General features: G+C 35.8%; 1 protein-coding gene across 1 annotated transcript in view; it reads right to left on the reverse strand.

Annotated features, from left to right (window-relative positions):
* Window positions 1-8,851: 8,851 nt before the first annotated feature.
* LOC123525119 (DNA repair and recombination protein RAD54-like) overlaps window positions 8,852-23,776 on the reverse strand; it is a 36,824-nt gene continuing 21,899 nt past the window's right edge. The window contains exons 13-21 of the mRNA XM_045303868.2: window positions 23,457-23,563; window positions 22,336-22,408; window positions 20,335-20,493; window positions 16,339-16,449; window positions 15,620-15,743; window positions 14,293-14,371; window positions 13,237-13,416; window positions 11,872-12,035; window positions 8,852-9,442 (exon numbers count right to left, since the gene is read on the reverse strand). Of these exons, the coding sequence (XP_045159803.2) occupies window positions 9,235-9,442; window positions 11,872-12,035; window positions 13,237-13,416; window positions 14,293-14,371; window positions 15,620-15,743; window positions 16,339-16,449; window positions 20,335-20,493; window positions 22,336-22,408; window positions 23,457-23,563 (1,205 nt within the window). The 3' untranslated portion in view covers window positions 8,852-9,234. The remainder of the gene's footprint in view (window positions 9,443-11,871; window positions 12,036-13,236; window positions 13,417-14,292; window positions 14,372-15,619; window positions 15,744-16,338; window positions 16,450-20,334; window positions 20,494-22,335; window positions 22,409-23,456; window positions 23,564-23,776) is intronic.

The following is a 23,776-nucleotide window of genomic DNA, read 5'->3' on the forward strand; positions in this document are numbered from 1 at the left end:
CAAATTCTGTATCCAAATAATTGGGCATACTCTGAAGGTAGTGCAAAATAAGAATATTTTCAATGAACACAACAAAGTTGACCAGTAAAGTGAAAAAAATGTTGATTCTTTTGTAACACACTACAATGTTGTAACAATCTGTTTCCATTGTGAAACAAGAAAAATACCAGTTAAACTGATGGATGCTCCCCAAAATATGATTAGTTTACTAATGTTGAATAAAGGGCAATAACTCACTGAAAAATCATCCCATCAGAAGATGAAGAGAATATGTGAGTGAAGCATCCTACGAATTTTCACAGAATTCAAGCCAAATATTCCCAACAATGATGGCGCTATAGTATCATTATGTTGAAAAATCAAAGGGCAATAATAGTCTTGGTAGTGAAGCTTCCTATGAAGAGTTGATGAATTTCATCCGCTGGTTACTGAGGAATACTCCTGACCAAAAAATGGTACTACAGTATACTAATGTTGAATAATCAAATGGCAATAACTCAGTGAAAAGTCATCCCACTAAAACATGAAGACAGTACGCGCTTCCCCTCTTGGGAGTAAAGCTTCCTATGAAGTTTCGATGAATTACATCCAGTGTTTGCTGAGAAATGCTCTGAACAAAAAATGGTACTGCAGTATACTATGTTACATAATGATCAAAGGGCAATAATTCAGTGAAAAATCATCAAACTAAAATAGCACATTTTCAGATTACAGGTATCACTACGTCACACTCAATGCGGTCATCCCTATTATTAGTAACAAACTCACATGGCTCAGAGAATTTCGGACAGTAGAATTCTATAGCATATAGAGTTAATTACTGTAAGGATCGCATTTGCACATTCTTATCTCACGGTAAATGATGTACCTGGCCAGTGATGCAAAAATTTGTTTACATTTAAGGCACTAAAATGCATATTAACTGAGATGGTTGAATATTTTGTGCATTTTGTTCATATCTTTTTAATATAATCATGAATGGAATATACATGTAATAATTGATCATGTATACATATTTATGAGACTTTTGCCAATATTCTTAGCAAAAAAATGCTTATAAAATGTCTTAACAGTTGGCGAAAAGGGCAGTTTAAATAAGAACATCTGCATGGTTTATATATACACGATAGTAAATGGGTTGTAATTTTATAAACCATTTTAAGCTACTTAAAGGGAATTCCGATAGTTTTTTATGCGCATCTTTCTGCGCAGCCGACACATTCTATGGAAAACTGAACTGAAGTCAAAATTTGTTGAAACATGTTACAGACAGTCTTAAATATGACGAATCTTGAATGAAATAACATTTTTGATATGTTTTATCAGTAATCAAATGTTTATACTGGTTTATGTTGTATTGACAAGTATCATGCCTGACAGGTATCTTGCTATTTTTGTGGTTGTGTTTTCACATTGCATTTTAGTACAAAGACAGTGTTGTTCATATAATGTAAGATAATTGACTTAGTACTGATAAGACATTATCACCTTTCAGATTATTTAGTATTCAATTATAGAAAGAATTAAGAATTTTTTTAACTTTTTTAACTTCTAGCAGACATACATGTAATCAGTTTGGCCGGGTTTGCGCCATTTTCCGTCCGAACAGGTGTTTATGCTAGCGGTCTTAACATAAAAATTAGCCTGGTGACCCACACATTTTTAGCCATTTTTATGCTCACAATACAATTATCTATACATAAGAAAAACAAAAAAAAATTCTATGAAAGAGTTTTTTCAAGGATAGAGTATTACAAATATGACTATGATATCAAATAAGTAAATAATAAAATCTGTAAAAAGAAAAAAACTTATTGTGCTGTCTTGATGTATATTTTGGTTGGTATTTACAAAAAAGCAGAAAATTATGAAAATGTTGAGAAATCGCTAGCAGTTTCAGCAACAGTGGGTGTGTTCAAAACAATTTTTCACAAAAACAAGCCTGGTGACCTATTTTTTTTTGTTTGTTCATTGTTTTCAGCACAAATTTTCCTATCATACATGTGAATTTAAAAATTCTCTATGAAAAGAAAAAAACTATAGGAATTCTCTTTAATTAATGTACCTAGTGAAGGTGCTGGACAAATTTTTAAACTATTATTTTCCACAATGTTATTAGATGATATTTGTTAATGATAATAAATGAATTATATTTTGTAACAATCACTGCTTTTGTTTAAGACGGAAAATTAAATCTGAATTTAGTAACTTTTACACATAATAATTATTTATATAATCTTGAATGATAGTGAAACAAGAGCTGTCTCCATAGGATGACACATGCCCCCGATGGCACTTTGAATGAATAGTTATGGCCGATGTTAGAGTTTAGGACCATTGACCTACGGACCTGGGTCTTGCGCGCGACACGTCGTCTTACTGTGGTACACATTCATGCGTAGTTATTTTAAAATCCATGCATGAATGACAAAGATATGGACCGGACACGCCCATCAATGCACTATCATGAAATAAGACCTTTAACGTCTAAGTGTAACCTTGACCTTTGAGCTACGGACCTGGGTCTTGCGCACGACACGTCGTCTTACTGTGGTACACATTCATGTCCAATAATATTAAAATCCATGCATGAATGACAAAGATATGGACCGGACACGCCCATCAATGCAGTATCATGAAATATGACCTTTAACGTCTAAGTGTGACCTTGACCTTTGAGCTACAGACCTGGGTATTGCGCGCGATACGTCGTCTTACTGTGCCACACATTTATGCTAGTTACTTGAAAATCCATCCATGGATGACAAAGATATGGACCGGACACGCCCATCAATGCACTATCATGAAAAATGACCTTTAACGTCTAAGTGTGACCTTGACCTTTGAGCTACGGACCTGGGTCTTGCGCGCGATACGTCGTCTTACTGCGGTACACATTCATGCCAAGTTATTTGAAAATTCATCCATGGATGACAAAGATACGGACCGGACACGAAAATTGCGGACAGACCGACAGACTGACGGTTCAAAAACTATATGCCTCCCTTCGGGGGCATAAAAATGCAGAACAATATATTCTTAATTTTTGTTACATATATTTTGTAACATTTGTTCTGACAGATTCTACTTGTTTTTTTTTTTTATTGTTTGTTGCCGCATTATTATCATTTTAGTGCTATTTAGGCTATGTATCATGAGTCTCTGAAGTAATGTAAACTGTCATACAACTTCCCCACAAAATTTAGATCGAGAACAAATTATTTCTGATTTACTCTCTCTAGACAAATTGTCACTGAGATCAAACTCACAACATCTGGATTGGTGCTACTGAATTGGATAAAATACTGATCATGTTTTAGTTAAAACAAAAAATAGATAAATTTTCTTATAAAGTAAGACAGTTGTTCATGATCTCCCCACTCTGGTTCTCAAAAAAAGGAAAATTGTTTTATACTGACAGATCACATTATGTAACTTTCATATTAATATGTATATTTTATCGATATAGATTTCAATCTTAGGCTTCAGTAACAGATGTTTTATCCTATCGGTGTCATCTGTTGTTTACATTCAACAATGATAATACAGAACAATATGTGATTTGATTTTATGATAATCTTAGTAAAAACCAATTTTTAATGTTATTTTTTATTCATCAAGTTTTCCTGAATTATTATTTCTTATAACAAACGTCATAACTCTCAGTATACTGTAGTCAATCTAATTAAATTTCAACACAAATAAGATGTAATCTAATTTGGTGTGAAAACAGTTTACTGCATGTTATAATAACATCAGGCATCAGGTAAAGTAATTTTTTTTTTGTAATTCAGTCAACAGAGTTCTAGGACATGTCTGAATCCATTTATAGTTCTTAAACAGAAAAAAATGTGTATAACAATATTCAACCATTGCATAACATTCTTTCAGTCTATATAAATAACACACATATCTCTCTGAATGTTTGTCCGAATCCTAAAGTCATAAACCTGGGTTTTATCAGGTCATTCTAAAAATAGACACAGAGGCTGATTAGAGAATGTGCTATACGAAGATAATATGTGCATCTTCTCTTGATAATGACGCTTCCTATGAACTTAAGCTAAATTCAAACCAGTACTTAGTTGCTGAGAAATACTTCAAACAAGAATTGCAGGACGGACAGATGGACGAAGCAGCGACTAAATGCTTCCCCTTCAAGAGTGTAAGTAAACACAAGCACCGCTTAATGATACATGATGCAATGTTCCTATCAAAATTGAGAATCAAAGGTCAAAGCATGGTGAAGTTACTGAGGAGAAAGTATATTTGAAAACACGTGGACGGGTGACCATCTGATCATTTGGCATGACACTGGCCATGACCTTTGACCAAGAAGCCTCAAAAGAACAGTCCAAGTTGAATGTTCTTTTTAACTAATGGTCACCGTAATCTTAACCTTAGATCCAATGTCAGAAAATCAGTAGGGCTTACTCACTCTCATGAGCAATGTGCCTGCCAAGTCTGAAGCTGGTAGGTGATCATTCTCAAAATATTAAGCTGAAAAGGTTTTAGTGTCAACAGTCTTTTAACCTGCTTGCAGCAAGTGATTTTGCCTTCGCGACCTGTGCAGACCAAGATCAGCCTGCATACAGGCTGATCTTTTAGTCTGCACTGATGGCTATTCAGTCAGTAAATTTTCATGAACACCTCTTTGAATACGTGGTGCTGCCCAAATTGAATGATGGACCAGTCCATTTTAAAAATTAAGCAGGGTAAAGGTTAATCTTTAACCCAATGACCCCAAAATAAACAAGAGGGTCAAGATGGCCCTAGGTCGCTCACCTGAGTAACACACCATAACAGTGTAAACATGTTTTACCTAGAGATTTAATATTGTCACTTAACAAAAGACAAATATTCTGACCAAACTTCATTAGGATTGGACCAAAACGACGTGACCTCTTGAGTGTAAACAAGCATTTTCTTTGATTTGACCTAGTGACCAAGTTTTTACCCCACATGACCCGGATTCCAACATGTTCAAAATTTCATAAAAACAAACATTCTGACAAAGTTTTGGGAAGACTGGAGCAAAAAAGTAACCTCTACAGTGTATACAAGCTTTCCCTTTGATTTGACCAAGTGACCTAGTTTTTGACCCCACGTAACACAGATTTAAAATCATCCAAGACTTTATGATAAACATTCTGACCAAGTTTTATGAAGATGGAATCAAAAATGTGCCCCCTATGGTGTAAACAAGCATATTCTTTGATTTGAGCAGGTGACCTAGTTTTTTACCCCATATGACCCAGTTTCGAACTTGGCCTAGAAATCATCAAGATAAACATTCCGACTAAGTTTCATGAAGATAGGGTCATAAATGGGGCCTCTAGGTTGTTAACAAGCTTTTCCTTTGATTTAACCTGATGATCTTGTGTTTGACCTGACATGACCAGTTTGGATCCAAGCCTAGAGATCATCAAGATAAACATTCTGTGCAAGTTTGTATCAAATCAAAGCATAAATAAAACCTCTATATGGCTGAAGGGGCCAAAACAGGAAATTTCTCTAGAACCTATGATGGAATCTAGCCAGTTTTCAAAAGGAACCAAGATCTTATTGTGACTTAATTGTAAGTGTGATTAAATCTTTACATGAAAGAAGTTTGAATACCAAGTAGGATATTCAACCTATAGTGACAGGCAAATGAATTTAAGCTAGTGACCCAGCAAGATACTAAACCAATGGGTACTATCAAGTCACAGAAACTGAAGACATAAATAGAAACAGCACTACAGTTACAGTAACAACAGCACTACTATAAAAACATATCATAATATACTAACATCTTCTTTTTGTATCTGATGTTTGTCATACTTTGAAATGTGTCCACCAAAGATATGACATGAAGAAAAAAATGCCCACATACATCTTCTTTTTACTGGTCATACACATTGAAGACAGAGTAACAGTTTAACCAATTAAGTTTCAAATAAAAAAGTTATAATGTACTAATACATTTGTATTTAACATTCTCGAAAATTAATAATTTCAGTAGGGACACTTACTGACTTATTCTCCAGTTTTCAATCATTGATATTCTAGCTGAATTCTGTAACTTATAGTCCTTAATCTTTAGCCTGCTGGTGGCAAGATATTCTGCCTTTGCGACCAGTGCAGACCAAGATCAGCCTGCATGCACATCCGTGCAGGGGGATCCAGACAAAATCCCCTGCGGACAAAACCCCCTTCACTCATTTTTGCATAGGCGGATGAAACCCTCTTCATCTTTTTTACAAGGAGGACAAAACCCCCTTTGCTGAATTTTACAAGGCGGACAAAAAACCCTTCACGTTTTCTACAAGGAGGACAAAAACCCCTTCATGTTTATTTCTATCCCCCTTGTGAAAAAAATGAAGGGGGTTTTGTCCGCCTTGTAAAAAGCATGAAGGGGTTTTTGTCCTCCTTGTAAAATTCAGCGAAGGGGATTTTGTCCTCTTTGTAAAAACGATAAAGGGGGTTTTGTCCGCCTGTGCAAAAATGAGCAAAGGGGGTTTTGTCCGCAGGGGATTTTGTCCTACACTCCCGTGCAGGCTGATCATGGTCTACACTGTTCGCTATTCAGTCGGTAAATTTTTAGTGAAAACCCCTTTGAATAATAAATGGTATAGCCTAAATTGAATGATGGACCATTCCATTTTAGAAATCTAGCAGGGTAAAGGTTAATTACTATTCTCATCAAGAACAATTACTGTAAAATGTTAAAACAAATCAGTTGTAAATGCTACTATAGCTTTTCTATGCTCTAATATAAAACAGTTTAATAAATAAATCAATGCAGGATCACCACACAATTTACACGTACAAAAAAAGAAAATTTGCACATACATTGATGTTAGTTTTCTGTGAAATCATTCATTTTTATGGGTTTTGACCTTAATGGCTATTCTGGTTGCCAAGGAAAATGAAACTTTTGATAATGCTGTGAACTGACACATCTATGAGATCAACAAAAATCCCCCGATGAAAATATATGATTTCTGCTTCATACATAACTAATGAATAATTATTTCTATTCTATACATTTGCTCAACCTCTTTTATTTTTAACCCAAGAAATATATATTTACTTGACTAAAAACAGAAAACAGCTTCGTAAAAGCCGAAGTTTAGACAATATCATGTTCCTATAGAAAATTTCAAGACCTGGTATCTGCACTGTCGCTGTATATGCTCTGTCACTCTTCATTTCTTGATGCAACAACAATACTGCACTTGAAATGTGGTATTGCAAAACACTTCCAACATTTTTATGTTGTTTTTTTTAGCTCACCTGTCACAAAGTGACAAGGTGAGCTTTTGTGATCGCGCGGTGTCCGTCGTCCGTGCGTCAGTGCGTCCGTAAACTTTTGCTTGTGACCACTCTAGAGGTCACATTTTTCATGGGATCTTTATGAAAGTTGGTCAGAATGTTCATCTTGATGATATCTAGGTCAAGTTCGAAACTGGGTCACGTACCATCAAAAACTAGGTCAGTAGGTCTAAAAATAGAAAAACCTTGTGACCTCTCTAGAGGCCATATATTTCACAAGATCGTCATGAAAACTGGTCAGAATGTTCACCTTGATGATATCTAGGTCAAGTTCGAAACTGGGTCACGTGCCTTCAAAAACTAGGTCAGTAGGTCTAAAAATAGAAAAACCTTGTGACCTCTCTAGAGGCCATATATTTCACAAGATCTTCATGAAAATTGGTCAGAACGTTCACCTTGATGATATCTAGGTCAAGTTTGAAACTGGGTCACGTGCCATCAAAAACTAGGTCAGTAGGTCAAATAGTAGAAAAACCTTGTGACCGCTCTAAAGGCCATATTTTTCATGGGATCTGTATGAAAGTTGGTCAGAATGTTCATCTTGATGATATCTAGGTCAAGTTCGAAATTGGGTCACGTGCCTTCAAAAACTAGGTCAGTAGGTCAAATAATAGAAAAACCTTGTGACCTCTCTAAAGGCCATATTTTTCATGGGATCTGTATGAAAATTAGTCTGAATGTTCATCTTGATGATATCTAGGTCAAATTCGAAACAGGGTCATGTGCGGTTAAAAACTAGGTCAGTAGGTCTAAAAATAGAAAAACCTTGTGACCTCTCTAGAGGCCATACTTGTGAATGGATCTCTATAAAAATTGGTCAGAATGTTCACCTTGATGATATCTAGGTCAGGTTTGAAACTGGGTCACGTGCCTTAAAAAACTAGGTCAGTAGGTCAAATAATAAAAAAAACCTTTTGACCTCTCTAGAGGCCATACTTTTCATGGGATCTGTATGAAAGTTGGTCTGAATGTTCATCTTGATGATATCTAGGTCAAGTTTGAAACTGGGTCAACTGCGATCAAAAACTAGGTCAGTAGGTCTAAAATTATTAAAATCTTTTGACCTCTCTAGAGGCCATATTTTTCAAGGGATCTGTATGAAAATTGGTCTGAATGTTCAACTTGATGATATCTAGGTGAAGTTCGAAACTGGGTTACGTGCGGTCAAAAACTAGGCCAGTAGGTATAAAAATAGAAAAACCTTGTGACCTCTCTAGAGGCCATATTTTTCATGAGATCTTCATGAAAATTAGTGAGAATGTTCACCTTGATGATATCTAGGTAAAGTTCAAAACAGGGTCACGTACCTTCGAAAACTAAGTCAATAGGTCAAATAATAGAAAAACCTTGTGACCTCTCTAGAGACCATATTTTTCAATGGATCTTCATGAAAATTGGTCAGAATTTTTATCTTGATAATATCTAGGTCAAGTTCAAAACTAGGTCACTATGTCAAATAATAGAAAAAACGATGTCATACTCAAAACTGGGTCATGTGGGAAGAGGTGAGCGATTCAGGACCATCATGGTCCTCTTGTTTTTTCAAAATGCATCACAAACTGGAGTCAAACTGGCTGCCAGCAGTTATTCTTTGTCATAAATCCACCTGAATCTTATCTCTGACCCGATCTCCTTCTGCTTTTCCTTCTGGAGCACTGCTGATCTAGGTTGAACATGCAGGTGCGTCTTTCACCATATTTCATGGCTGAGCAACATAATCCATCAGATACATGCTAGCTATTCAGAATCTCTACTTTCATACAATGTCAACACAACCTTTGAACCGTTGAACACATGACTGTGTTTTTCACTGTATGTTTTCCTGGCGAAGCAATGTATATCCGAACCATGCAAGTAATACCGTCTCTCGTTGCTTTCATAATATATCAGTACAATTTGCATGAAACTAAGTAAATGCTATACAGTTACTCTCTGCTTTTCATGTGAATGATGATGAAACACAAATGATATAGGTGTGTCCGAGGACCATGCCCCTTTTAACATCAAGTCTTTTAACCCCTTCTTATCAGTAGAGTGATGCCATTGTGACATATCTGAGTTACAGTCTGTGTCCTCAGGCGGGGGCTTCACCTGAATGTTGTTTACACATCTTCTACACTTGAACCTATAAAAGAACAGATCAGTTTAAATATGGCAAACAAAAGAACTTACTGTATTACTTATTTTACATCGAATCACTGAAATTTTACAGTGAAAAAGATCTATATTTGATAGTTTCCAGTCTAAAAATCAAACTTAGTAAATGTATTTTTCTTTAACTAAAACAAAAACTTGAAATATTAATAAATAAAGAAACGTGGTAAATGCACGAAAACTAGGTTCTTTACAAAAATGGTCATATTCTATTACACATATTTGACTGCATCCAATCATGCCATTCAGTAGTACAGGTATAAGAAAAGTACATTGTGTCATTTCCCTATGTAATTTAAGATTCTTTGATAAAAGCTACCTAAACACAAAGTTTGCTGACAATAGGTGCACCCAAACTAAAGATATAAGTTCTATTATTTAAAGTAATAAACTCGAAACAAGTTGTTTGATGATCAAACTGAAAAAAAAACAAACAATACTTTTTGTTATAACTATGACCATATTTTTCTATTTTCAGTTACCCAATGGCATTAAAATTACTTTTCTGTCACCAAGAAGAAAAAAAAAACGAAAAAAAAATGTTTGGATCTTATTGCAATTTGAATAAACACCCTTCCATTCCACAGCACAAAAAGCTATTTTTAATTTCAAATATGACCCCATTTTTCTATTTTTAGCCACACTGACCTTGACCCTGATCCAAGTGACCTCAAATGCATTCCTTTTGGGTTTGATAAAAGCTATCTACACACCAAGTATACTGACAATAAGTGTACCAAAACTAAAATTATTGAGTGGAAGCCATTTTTCTGTTTTATTAACAGTGACCCCAAATATCATTCAAAGCAAATTTTTCAGATAAGCTTGATGTACACAAATTTTGGTGGCAGTAAGTAAGTCCAAACTAAAATTATAAAGCAGAAACTGACTTTTTGATGATCAATTTGAAAAAAAAAAATCTATTTTTAGGAAAAAAAAACCTATTTTTAGTAACTGTGACCTTGACCTTAACCAAATGGCATTAAAATGACTTTTTTATCACACAAAAAAGAAAAGAAAAAAACTTTTTTTGGATCTCAGTAGGATTTGAACCGATGCCCTTCTGTCCCACTGATTAAATGTAGCTTTTGGTTTTGGCCCAAAGCTTTAGACCACTGCGCCACCGTGGAATTTTCTAAGTGTGAAGATTCAATAAGTTATGCTGACCTTGAACTTGAACCCAATGACCCAATATACAATCCCTACCCTGGTTTTTCTATAAGCTACCTATAGGCCAAGTTTAATTTCAATACAACAATGCAAACTAAAGTTACTGAGTGGAAACCATTTTTTCTATCTTAAGTAACAGCACCTTGACCTTGACCCAAATGCAATCCCTATCTTCGTCTCCTTACCATCTATCTACAGGCCAAGGTTGGTGTCTATAGCTTGTTCCAAACTTAAGTTATTGTGTGGAAACCAAGTTTGACGCCCACCCGCCCATCCAACTACATACCCAAATCTAATAACCGGTTTTCTATGAAAACCAGCTTAAACAAGGTGTCACTAATGGTGACAAATGCCCCCGCAGTGCCTTGACCTTTGACCTGGTGACTCCAAAGTCAGTAGGGGTCGTGTACTCAATAAGTACTATCAGCATGTGAAGTTTGAAGGTCCTGGATGCAGTGGTTCGCGAGTAAAGTGCCTTCATGCAAAAAGTTAACGTTGTGACGAACGAACAAACGGACGGACAGTTGAAAACTAATATGCCTCCCTTTGGGGGCATACCAGTAAAAACACCAATTGTCACGATCAAAATTTTTCTCTCATGACCACCAGATTTACATGTTCACTTGCTGCTATAAATAATGCATTTGATTTTTACTCTGTGAAAGATAAATCAATCTTTCACTGAAACAAATAATTATCCTCTATAACTGTCTCTAACTAGTGAAAAAAGTACAATTCCTTGAGGCTGTGGTTCATTTATGTAATTGCAATTTTTAACCAAAAACTATTTCTGGTTTCCTGTCAACAGTAAGATACTGGAATTTACCTTTCAAAATGTATCTACTCTTTGAGAATATCTTTAGTATCCAGTTATATTTCTGTGTTTTGATGAAATACTCCTCTAAACTTGAAGGTAGTGGACCCACAATAACAATCAATATTTTTTGTCTGATTACATTGTTCTTCTTATGTGATTTTAGCACTTTCCATGCCAGTATGAGCTACATTTACAAATGAAAATGCCGAAATTACATACCAGAATATCAGATTGCACGGCAATTACCTAATGCCATTATCAGCCTACTACCTTAATAAATAGATCAAAGACAATTAAACATTTCAGAATGAAGTTGTGATCTATAAATGTCATATATGTTATACCAGTAATTCTTAAATCACTACTAATGAAAGAAAAGGGCTTCCATTCAAACTGGTCACAAATGATCTTACTTTTCGTGAGTATCACTGCGTGTTTCTTCGTTTAGTCGAAACAGATCTCTGAGCTCATCTCGACTGAAATGTCTCTCTACATCTTCCTCTTTGTCAACTACACAACTGCTTAGGGCTTTCTTGTGTGCCTGGCGCTGGAATATCTTTTCTTCTATCGTACCAGTCTAAATACAAAACACAAATTATTTAAATCTGTTCAAATGTTTTGTTCTGTAGCTGCAATTTTTTCTCTTCCAAGATGAGTTTTTTTTTCAATCAGATACAAGCAGATGTTATTCCCTTTTCATTTATTTTAAATTAATACTTAAAAGGAAATGGGACAGTTAATTGTAATGTAATTGGTGAATTGTAAATACATTGGGATAGTAAAACAACACAGCTGTACTCTGTAAAGCAAGTATTCAAAGAAAATGCAAGTATTAAGTTTTAAGCCACACACCTGCTTGTGCATGAATGGTTAAGATACTACACTAAGTATAACATGGTCTTGTTTGACAGACTTCATACAAATTGTTAGAGTAGGTTTGGTGACTTAGAAGGTGTGTGTGAAAATGAGTAATAATTTATACCAAATTAAAATAATAAGAGTTATCTATCTTGGTTTTTTCAGCTGGTCTGGTTACTGGAAGCATTGTTGTGAAGTTTCAACTGAATACATGTACAATACAGCTGTTAGTAAGACACAGCTTAATAGCTGCATGGAAAGCTTAAATTGAAATTTCTTAATAATAGTAAAACAAGAGCACCACAATACGGAGTAATATACGCCCGAAAGTATGATCTTTGACAACTAAGTGTGACCTTGACCTTGAAGCAAGCCATCAGAAACATGCGCTCTGCATGTTGTCTCAATGTGGTGAACATTTGTGGCAAATTTCTTTAAAATCCTTCAAGCAGTTCAAGACTTACAGAGCAGACACAAAACAAAGTCATATGACCTTTGACCCCTAAGTGTGATCTTGACCTTGAAGCGAGCTAACCAAAACATGCACTCTGCAAGTCGTCTTCATGTGTTGAATATTTGTGTAAAATTTCTTGGAAATCCTTCAAAGGGTTCAAGAAATACAGAGCGGACACAAAATTGCTAATGGACAGATGGACACCAGCATCATAACATAATACATCCCTTCAGGCATATAAAAATGTCAGTAATTTACATTAAATTCAACCAAGAGCCTTATGTGCAGTTTTAATACAATGCAAGCAATGATTACTGAGATTGACAGAGTGTACAAAATAAATTTTAACAAAGGTGTGACAAAGGTAAGTAGAGTATTCCTCGCTATTCATTACAGTCAAGCTAAAAACACAAGTAAATATAAGATCAAACTAATTAGTATTCTGACTGGTTACAAACGTACATACCGCCAATAACCTGTATATAAAACAGTCTTTCTTCTGTCCATCTCTCCAGCAGCGTGCCATAGCTTGCTCATCGTTAGCCGGGTTCCAGTCTGGATCAAACATCACAAGACGATTGGCTCCAATGAGATTCAAACCACATCCACCTGCCTTGCTACTCAGCATAAAAATAAACTCTGGACTCTGAAAAATAAAACAACAACAAAAATTCAATGAATGAACTTACCCAACAGGAAAAAGATATATTGCAATTTGTTGTACAGAGCTTATTGCTCTGAAGCGGTAAATTTCCTAAGAAAGTGGTTTAGTTGGATAGAAAAGGGAGATTGAAGTGTTTTTTTTTTCTTCCGAAATGCTGCCAATAGAGATTATACTGTATATGACACAATCGTGTATTTCTAAACAACCTGGCACTAGTGATGTGCTGATTTATGACAGCCACATCAAATTGTGAATTAATGACCGTCTGCAAAACTTTTTATCACTGACAAATATTGACCTCTTAATAATGCCCCGACAAAATAAGCTAAATCTAGTAAAACTGTCAGTAAAATTCTGTATTTTTCTAATGAGACGCAACGAAAACAGCTGGTAACTCTGCACATTGAGTTTTAAATAATTATTGTCAAAATTACAGGTATTATCTTATTGCCCAAAATAAAAGAAGTTTAACAGAACCAACAATCCAATAAAATCTGCACCAATTTTAAAAATAAACATTTTTTTGTTATGTTTCATTTTGAGCACATGTACAGCCATGTTATTCATTTCAAAACTAACTTTTTAACATTTGTCACTTAAACAGCGTTGAACAATGCTTACTGTAACTTAACATCAACAAAGCTGAAACAACTTGTCTTCAACAAATAACTCCAAACAAAAAGCAGAAATGAAGAAAGAACAGTTCTACATCTATACATCATGCTTTGGATCAAAATGTCACAACTCTAAAATAGCACCCAATGTTAAATTTGAAGTTCCTGATTGGTATTATACATGTTGGTATTATACATGTTGATATTATACATGAATGTGATAACATAGGAATGAATTACTTACTGTTGGGTTGTTGAAATTTTCAACAACTTTTGCCCTCTTCTTTATTGTCATAGAACCATCAAGTCTTACAAATAAATACCTGGAAGTAAACAAAAATTTATGTTCTAAGATATAAAGTAAAGTTTTTGGAAAAGGTGACAACAGTCATAGCAGTAAATTTTTTTCTACTGATATCTATGCCACTGCAATCGGCATTATTAGATAACAAAATTTACTGTTGTTTTATTTGATATAAGTAATTGGTATGTGTTTAATACAGTTTTTAAAATTGTTTCAGTTAAGTAGTGTCAGTCAGTGAACAAGTCAGCTTGTTCAATTGTAAGTCACACCAACACAAGTTACGTAATACTGGATTCAAACCTACAGGTTCCATAACAAACATTTTTTTCAGACACAGGCAGGCACCTATGTAGACCTACTAACTGACTTTCTGAAAAGCCATCATTTCTGACACAGAGAGCTGAGGGGGGAGAGATTTGCAGAAGGCGACCTTAACTACTTGGCTATGGACGTCCATTAACCAATGTTCCTGGATTCTAATAACATCGCTACGTTCTCTGCAAGTAACAAACTACTATCAAATATGGACCAGAGGTGGACGACAAATATCTTAGATGTATTGTCTTCTGAAATACATTCACCTTGCCAGAAATCAAACTCACAACAGTCTCGTGCTCTACCTACCAAGCTAATGGCATATTAACCTTAGCCTGCTAAATTTCTAAAATGGACTGGTCCACCTTTCAATTTGGGCTATACCATTTATTATTCAAAAGGGTGTTCACTGAAAATTTACTTGCTGAATAGCGAACAGTGCAGACCATGATCAGCCTGCACAGATGTGCATGCTGATCTTGGTCTACCCTGGTCAAAAAGGCAAATCACTTGCCGCTAGCAGGCTAAGGGCAAACACAAGAGCTGTCAGTGGACAGCGCACTCGACTATTCTCAGTGCTTGACGGTATAATATAAGCTATGAGTAAAACTTTAACATTACAATAAGCATATTCTAAGTCGACAAGGGGCAATAAGTCAGTCAAAATGCTTGATAGAGTTGCCTCCTCCTTTTTACAGACTGGGGTCATGATGGTAAACAAGTATGCAAAATATGAAAGCAATATCTCAATAGACTTTGAAAATATTTGGGGGGGTATGCAAACTTTAACATTTGTGTGACGCTCACGCTCACACCAACACCGACGCCGGGGCGAGTAGGATAGCCCCCCCTATTCTTCAAGTAGTCGACCTAAAAATGTCTGCAATATACAAACTGAAGGTCAAATTTAGCTTAAACTGGGAAATGAGGCTTATACAGCAGCTTTACTTACCCTCTCAATCTACACAATTTTTCAAACAGATCTAATGTCTGTGTATAGTTGGAGACTAAGACAACTTTGTCACTACTTGTAGATTTTATCATAGCCAACAAACAGTCCAACACAAGGAACTTTCCTGAAATAAAACATAAAACATACAGAAATGAAAAAAAAAATACATGCTGAAAACAGGTTGTCACCTGAGTAAAATATTTTTATTGTAAAAGTGTTTGTAAGACAATACAGTGTTATTAAAGTTGTTCCTAGGACAGGAACAGTTGCACCATATTTACATTTTTCATTTTAGCAGGTAGGTAGCATGCAAGAAATGCATTAATACCAGCAACCTTGTGTTTCTGTGCCCATTAAGTCAGAAAACACTACCTCCCTTACTTAGTTCCTCTCTGCTTGATGTATGGATGGTCATATAGTATTTTCTGTCATTATTCCCAGCAGTGTACCAGGTTAAGCTTAGTTTATGAAAAATAACTGAAAACTTGCTCATTAATCAATCACAGTAAAGGTGCAGCTAAAAGAACATTCAGGAAGACATAGGTCCAGCTCATAACTGAGCGCATTGTCTCTGGATTTCACAAACAATGTTACAAATATGTTACTGAACATGTTAGTAATATCAGAGACATAGTTGATTTTACCACTGACAAATATAAACACAACACAGAAGTGAAAAAAAATTGAAGTTTGTTACAATAACTGCAGTAGAATATTACCTGAGAGTTCTGGTTTGACTGTTCTTAGATTATGACCAGCCGGGAAGAAATCCAACATTCCTTCAAAGCCGTCTGCTTGCTCGACACACTTGTCATAAATGAGATCTGGATCTGCAATACAAAAAAATTCCTTCTTACAAATAATTTCACTTGTAGTCAATATACATCTTGAAATCTGAAGATGAGAAAATGTGTACTGTTTCATTTGTGCTTTGTGGCAAGAATTATAAACAAGAGGGCCAAAGAAGAATTTGACTGCTCACCAGACTTTCACAGCTCAGGTATAAAACACACAAGTATCTCCCAAGGAAATGTCCCCTCCAATTATTTTGACATTAGGCCAGGTATTCCTGAGCATACAATTTTCACAGCTTTCAATAACGCCATAAAAGGGAAAATAAGCCTTGCTCAACTGAACTGTGTTTTTTTTATTAATCAAAATGGATGTAACAATTTTATAAATCAAAATGGATTTAACAATTTCAGTATCTTTCAAAGTAGCAGTAAAGGAAATGGCCTAAAATGGCAATGAGAGATTTTCTCTATTTTTAACTCTCGTGGCAATGTTTTTCAACAAATCAGAGAAATACCAACAAGAGCTCGTAGAACGCGATTGCCCCCCTTGATGCATTCAGTAATTGCACAAGGAACAGAAATTATTTGGTCACTGTACACAAAGTTCTACTATTCTGGGTTAAAGTGACCTTCACCTTTGACCTACTGACCTCAAAATCAATAGGGGTCATCTGCTGGTCATGATCAATCTCCCTATTAAGTTTCTTGATCCTAACCCTAAGCATTCTCAAGTTATCTTCCTGAAACAGTCTAACTGTTCTGGGTCACTTTGACCTTCTGACCTCAAAATCAATAAGGGTCATATGCTGGTCCTCCCTATCAAGTTTCGTGATCCTAGGCCCAAGCATTCCCAAGTTATTGTTAAGAAACGGTTTAACTGTTCCGGGTCACTTTTGACCTTGACCTTTGACCTACTGATCTTGAAATCAATATGGGTCATCTGCTAGTCATGACCAACCTCCCTATCAACTTCCATGATCCTAGGCCCAAGCATTCTTGAGTTATCATTCGGAAATCGTTCAACTGTTCCGGGTTGCTGTGACCTTGACCTTTGACCTACTGATCTCAAAATCAATAGGGGTCATCTGCTGGTCATGACCAACCTCCCTATTAAAGTTTCATGATCCTAGGCCCAAGCGTTCTTGAGTTATCATCCGGAAACTGTTTAACTGTTCCAGGTCACTGTGACCTTGACCTTTGACCGACTGATATCAAAATCAATAGGGGTCATCTGCTGGTCATGACCAACCTCCTTATCAACTTTCATAATCCTAGGCTCAAGCGTTCTTGAGTTATCATCCGGAAACCAATTGGTCTACATACCGACAGACCGATCGACCTACGACCGACCGACATCTTTAAAGGGGGGGCATAATAATACTGGCAGGCAGTCAAGCAAGGAGCATTTCTGAGAACTAATTTCAAAAGCAGACCTGCAGTTTAGGGAAGAGATATGGTATGATGATTGTTCTATTTTTACCTACGGCAGCAATGTTGTTTGAACATTAAAAAGTAGGGCTGGGACGATTTCAAAATTTTGAAACCGGTTTATCATTTGCATGAAATCGAATCAAACCGGTTAATCGGTCGCCATATTGAAAATGCTGTTTTCTTTCCTTTCAAGGTACTTCCAGCAGCTGACTTCATTAGGAACTTACGAACTTTATCGTTTGCAAGCAGTGTGGTAATTTATAAGTCATATTTTGGTGTGTTTTATTTTAGATATATAGCGACAGGCAAATCTGAGACTACTGATTATGTTCAAGTTGATGTGTTTTAGCGGAAATATACTGAAATATACTGCGGGTCTATTATATAATATGTGCCGGTCAAAGAAATGTATAAAGTACAATTTGTGATGCTTACTGTTTGAGAGCGATTTGCGGTTTTGCAAAATTGAAACAGGTTTCACCTAGTAATCGAATCGGATCCGATTAACCGAGTAATCGTCCCAGTCCTAGCAAAAAGGGTCACCAAAAATATTTGTGAGTAATTTATTTAAAATCAACAAAGCAGTTTCTGATAAAAATGAATTTGAACAATCTTCATAAAGGGTCACCCTTGGAACAATTTCAAAACTGGCACAACAGAAAAAATACATGTTTCTACTATATAAATACAGGGGAATATGACCATGCCCCTTAGAGGCAATAATTTCTAATAAGTCTAAATAATGTGAGCATTATTGACACATGGTCTCAAAAGGAATACATGTGTGAGATTTTGGAGACGATGTTTAAAGGTTTGTCTATTTTAGCTTTGGTTGCCCCTATGTGCGTGCAGCCTAGCCAAACTGCTGGATGACTTTCGAAAGACTGAATGCAAGGAAACATCCTTGCCAAGTTTAACTAAAGTTTAATCTACTTCTACCACATGGTTTCAGACATGCTGTTTGAGGAAAATGTTGACAATCAGGGACAGTGAGTGATCATAACAGCTCACCTTGGTCAGCTAAATTTCGTAATTGATCAGAAACAACTCTAGACAAAGGTTTTAAAATTAAAGTCATCAGTTCCAAAAATGATAGATAAGTTAAAAGTAGACATAACAAGAGTACCAGAATGTCACAATATACGCCCGTCACAGCAAATTTCTTTACTCTAGCACCTGTATTTGCAAATGGAATTTTAATTTTGTGGTTGTTTAGTAATCATTTAAGTCATTTGTTTTTCTAAGTCCACAAAAAAACTCCTTACCAGGTAGAGATACCTTAAAATACACCTAAAATTTGAAAGTAACATCTATGTTGTACCACAGAAAAGTGGTCTTGTTTTTTCCCTACGGTCAATTATAAAAAAAGTTACAATATAAGTTATTTATAGTAACAACTAAGGGAAGATAATCTTAAACACATCCAAAAAAAAATTGTAAGTCCACACAAAAATCTTTACCAGGTAGAGATTGGTCAAAATACACCTCATAATTGGATGTAGCATGCATGTTGTACTACATAAAAGTGGTCTCGATTTTTCCCTACGACTAGTAATGAAAAAGTTACAATATAAGCTATTTATAGTAACAACAAAGGGAAGTAATTCGAAAGAAAGGAACTGCACATGACACTTCGTCTCATGATGATGTATAATTGTGCCAAGTTACATCAAAATCCCTCCATGCATGAAGAAGAAATGCTTCGGACAAAGTCATTCTTGTATCTGACCTTTGGCCTCTAAGTGTGACCTTGACCTTTGACCTAGGAACCTGGTTCTTGCGCATGACACTCCGCCTCGTGGTGGTGAACATTTGTGCAAAGTTATATCAAAATCCCTCTATGCATGAAGAAGAAATGCTCCGGACAAGGTTTTCATTCTTGTATCCTTTGACCTCTAAGTGTGACCTTGACCTTATACCTAGGGACCTGGTTCTTGTGCATGACACTCCGCCTCGTGGTGGTGAACATTTGTGCCAAGTTATATCAAAATCCCTCCATGCATGAAGAAGATATGCTCCGGACAAAGTTTTCTTTCTTGTATCCTTTGACCTCTAAGTGTGACCTTGACCTTAGACCCAGGGACCTGGTTCTTGCGCATGACACTCCGTCTCATGATGATGAACAATTGTGCCAACTTTCATCAAAATCCCTCCATGCATGAAGAAGATATGCTCCGGACAAAGTCATTCTTGAATTTGACCTCTAAGTGTGACCTTGACCTTAGACCCAGGGACCTGGTTTTTGCGCATGACACTCCGTCTCATGACGGTGAATAACTGTGCCAAGTTTCATCAAAATCCCTTCATGCATGTAGAAGATATGCTCCGGACAAAGTCTTTGGATGCCGCCTGCCCGCCCGCCCGCCAGGGGCGATCCCATAATACGTCCCGTTTTTCAAACGGGCGTATAAAAAGACATTAAAAGACATAACAGAAGTACTTTGATCCAAAAGCTTGTAGGAAATGATATCAGCACAGATAAAGTCTTACGATTGCACAATTTTTTCAGCTGTGTGATGAAAGACAGACTGCCAGCAGACTGCTTCCCTTCCTCTGCTCTCTGCAAGCATTCCTCAGCCTTAGACTGGACCAACTGTTTATACATCTCCTTCTGGACTGGTGTCAGCTCTATACAAATCACCTCTTCAACTGAAATATCAATAAGGGGAACAGTCTAGAAATTTGCATAGTAACAATTTTGTTTGAACAAAATAACAGTAAGTAAAAAAAAAAAATACTGTTACCGGTACTGATTCTGTACAAGTAATAACACATTCTCGGCAAGACAGATAACTTCCAAATATTCAAAACTGATGAAAAAATGACACATATCTCCTGTGTCACAACATAAATTGCCAAGCCCAGTATCTCTTGACACAAAACCTCGTGCCAGACCTACTGAGAAATCAGATTTTTCACCTGATTACCCAAAATTAACAGTAGTGTTATTTCTAGAGCGACGCAGCGGGGCGCCCCGCCCTGCCCGTTTTTACTGCCGCCACGCTGCCCTTAAAATGTGCCCTCTTGCCTTTGATCTTCTCCTAAATCCCGCCAATTTCCCTGTTGACATGCCTCGACGATTTTTTGATCAGCAAATTACGTCACGGCGAGTGCACACATGTAATGAGAATCAATGAAGTGTTAAAACTAATTGATAAAGAGTATGGATCCTGTGAAATGTCAAAAAGGCGTTCGTAAGGGGCCAGCTGATTACCGAGCACGTGAAAAGTGCCCTAGATTTCTTAGATTTGTGCAAAATTTAAATTAGACCGTTGTTTAGTATAATAACAAGTATATATCAATGCAGTTTGATTCTACTTTAATTTAAACTAGAAAATGCACAAATTTTAATGAATATCGAAAGTAAAAGTAAGTTTAGAATGTCCGTTCACGAGTCTTATTACTCCCGATGTCGTATGCAATATTTTCATATTTCCTTCAAAAAAGCTGACAGTCGGTGTATTTTTTATGATGAGAAACATCAAAATTTGAGGAACTATCTCTGGTTTACCCTAGTGGGTCATGTAAACTGAGTAAAAACTACTTTCAGACAAAATTCCGAAAGGGTACCAATATCCGGATAGTATATTTTGGATATGCGTTTTAGTAAACTTTAACCTGACTGTAATAGCACTTTTCTGTTAATAAAATATCGATGAAGGACCTGATCAATACAACATGACTTTTGATAATTATTAGTTTACAATGTAACCTGAAACAGGCCTTTTACTATGTTGTTTACAACATGATTTTGGTTTCAAGATTAAGCTTATATTAAGGCCCTCCACTATTTCATATTCATATGAATAAGTTGACATTCTTGGTGACATTTTTTATAAGAGAAAGGCTTAAATGGTTTAACCTAAACTATAAAGTAAGTAAAAAGCCTTTGTAAACTTTGTTGCTGTTTTTGGGAAGATTTACCACTTTATTCTGTGATATTTCTTTTAAGTGTGCAATAAAGATAAATGGAATACATATTAATAGACGTCTAGAAATGCAACTACTGCTATGGTAACTTTCACGTCTAAAAGAGCACCCTGCCCCTTTCGGACAGCACCCTGCCCCTTTTTGGCAGCACCCTGCCCTTTTTGAGCTCTAGAAATAACGCTAAACAGTCTTAGTTGTCAGCCAGTCTGAACATTCCAAGGAATCTATATGTCCATAAGACACACTGCTTACAGAACTGTTAATTTTTTATAGAATCAATGCATTATTTCATGGATGATAATTTTCTTTAGAGTTTTATCTCAATACAGTAAAATGTCTTTGTTTTGGGCTTAGTGCCATTTTTCAACAGTATTTCAGTTATGCAACTGAAGGCCAATTCAGTACCAATACAAACCTGTTCTCTGCAAGTAACTGCAACTTCCCACATGAATCAGAGGTGGACAAAATGATTTCCAACACAATAACTGTCTGTACATTGTGTTTAAAACTCACAATTTTACATCTGACTACTGGATTTGTTCCAGTCTGTGAGATACTTACTTTTAACTGGCAGATATTGTGTCAACAATGCTTGGGTTCTTCTGATAATACATCTGTTTACAATAGCAGCAAGCTGTAATCAGAACAGTGAAAACTGCTGATTGCTTCTTCAACAAGACTTTCAGTTGTAGAATTAACATTGTATTCTATTGAATAATGATAACAATCAAAAGCTTGACCATGTTACAGAGAAGTAAATGCCATACATAATCAAAGATGTGTCACTGTATTTTATTGTGGATTAATTAATACCTGTGAAATACTAATCTTCCTAGGTTTTGTGCTTGCTCAAATTTAAATCTCAGCAAATATAAAGAATCCCATTTACATGTTATACTTTATAATTTTCCCCATACAGAAGCCAGTTTTTCTATGGTTACCAAATGATAAACATTAACAACAGCTGACTCAGCACACACAACCAACCATTTGCAGCCCACCACCTACTAACAGCTTAATTACAAAAGCTTAAGTAATTTTTTTTAAGTTAAGAAAGACATATATTTTGCTAAAATGTAAGCAAGATATATGAAACTGGTCATGGGAGGTCACCTTTAATTAATGTGTTGTGTACATGATCTATGCTTGTAGGTCAAGGTCACTATTGAAATTTAAGTAAAAATAGTTTTTGTTTCTTAGCTCCTAAATGCCTTGAAGCATTTTTAGTCTTAACACTGTTGCCAACAACCACAAGGGACAAACACTAACAAAGTTTTATACTGGTAGGGGACTTCTATATTGCCACTGCAATACTAGGTCAATTGTTCAATTCTGGTCTGGACATAAATATGATGAATAGGTTTGACCTTTATGCTCAAATTTGTGACCTTAACCTCTGACCTTTTTTTGACGTACTGATACACTTTTTATGCTCTGCACATCATCTCACCACAACTTTACTATGTGGCAAGTTTAAAGACAATATCTTCAATAGTTTTTAAGTTATGCTCTGGCCGTGAAATAGGACAGATGGACTGCCAAGATGGACAGATACATGCATCATAAATATTGAAATATAAAGTTCCAGTAACACCCCTTAGTACATGTTACTGACTTAAAACTTTAATGTCTTGTTGGCCTTTCATACAAACAATGTTAGTGGAACATGCTCTGGTGTCTACCTCTTGTAATTTTTCCATTCCCTTCTTGTGATCATCATCTGAAGCAGTGGAATCTCTACCACGTAAGATTGGTGTCTCAAACTTTCTCTTGAACTCTTGTGCTGTACCTGAATGACATATGAACTAGACTTATTATGATTTTCTTTCCATTCTTTTACAATAAAGATGATAATTGATTCATTTTCTATATACACAAGAATAACTGTCATGAGTAACAATTCTCAAATTTCTTTTTGTAAGAGAATTTTCCAGACAAGTGTTTGAGTTACCTTTTCTATAACAAGATGTTTCCTTGATTTCTCATTAAATATAAGACAGTA

The sequence above is a fragment of the Mercenaria mercenaria genome, chromosome 3 (genome assembly GCF_021730395.1).
Source record: "Mercenaria mercenaria strain notata chromosome 3, MADL_Memer_1, whole genome shotgun sequence".
In the NCBI taxonomy this organism is placed as follows: Eukaryota; Metazoa; Mollusca; class Bivalvia; order Venerida; family Veneridae; genus Mercenaria; species Mercenaria mercenaria.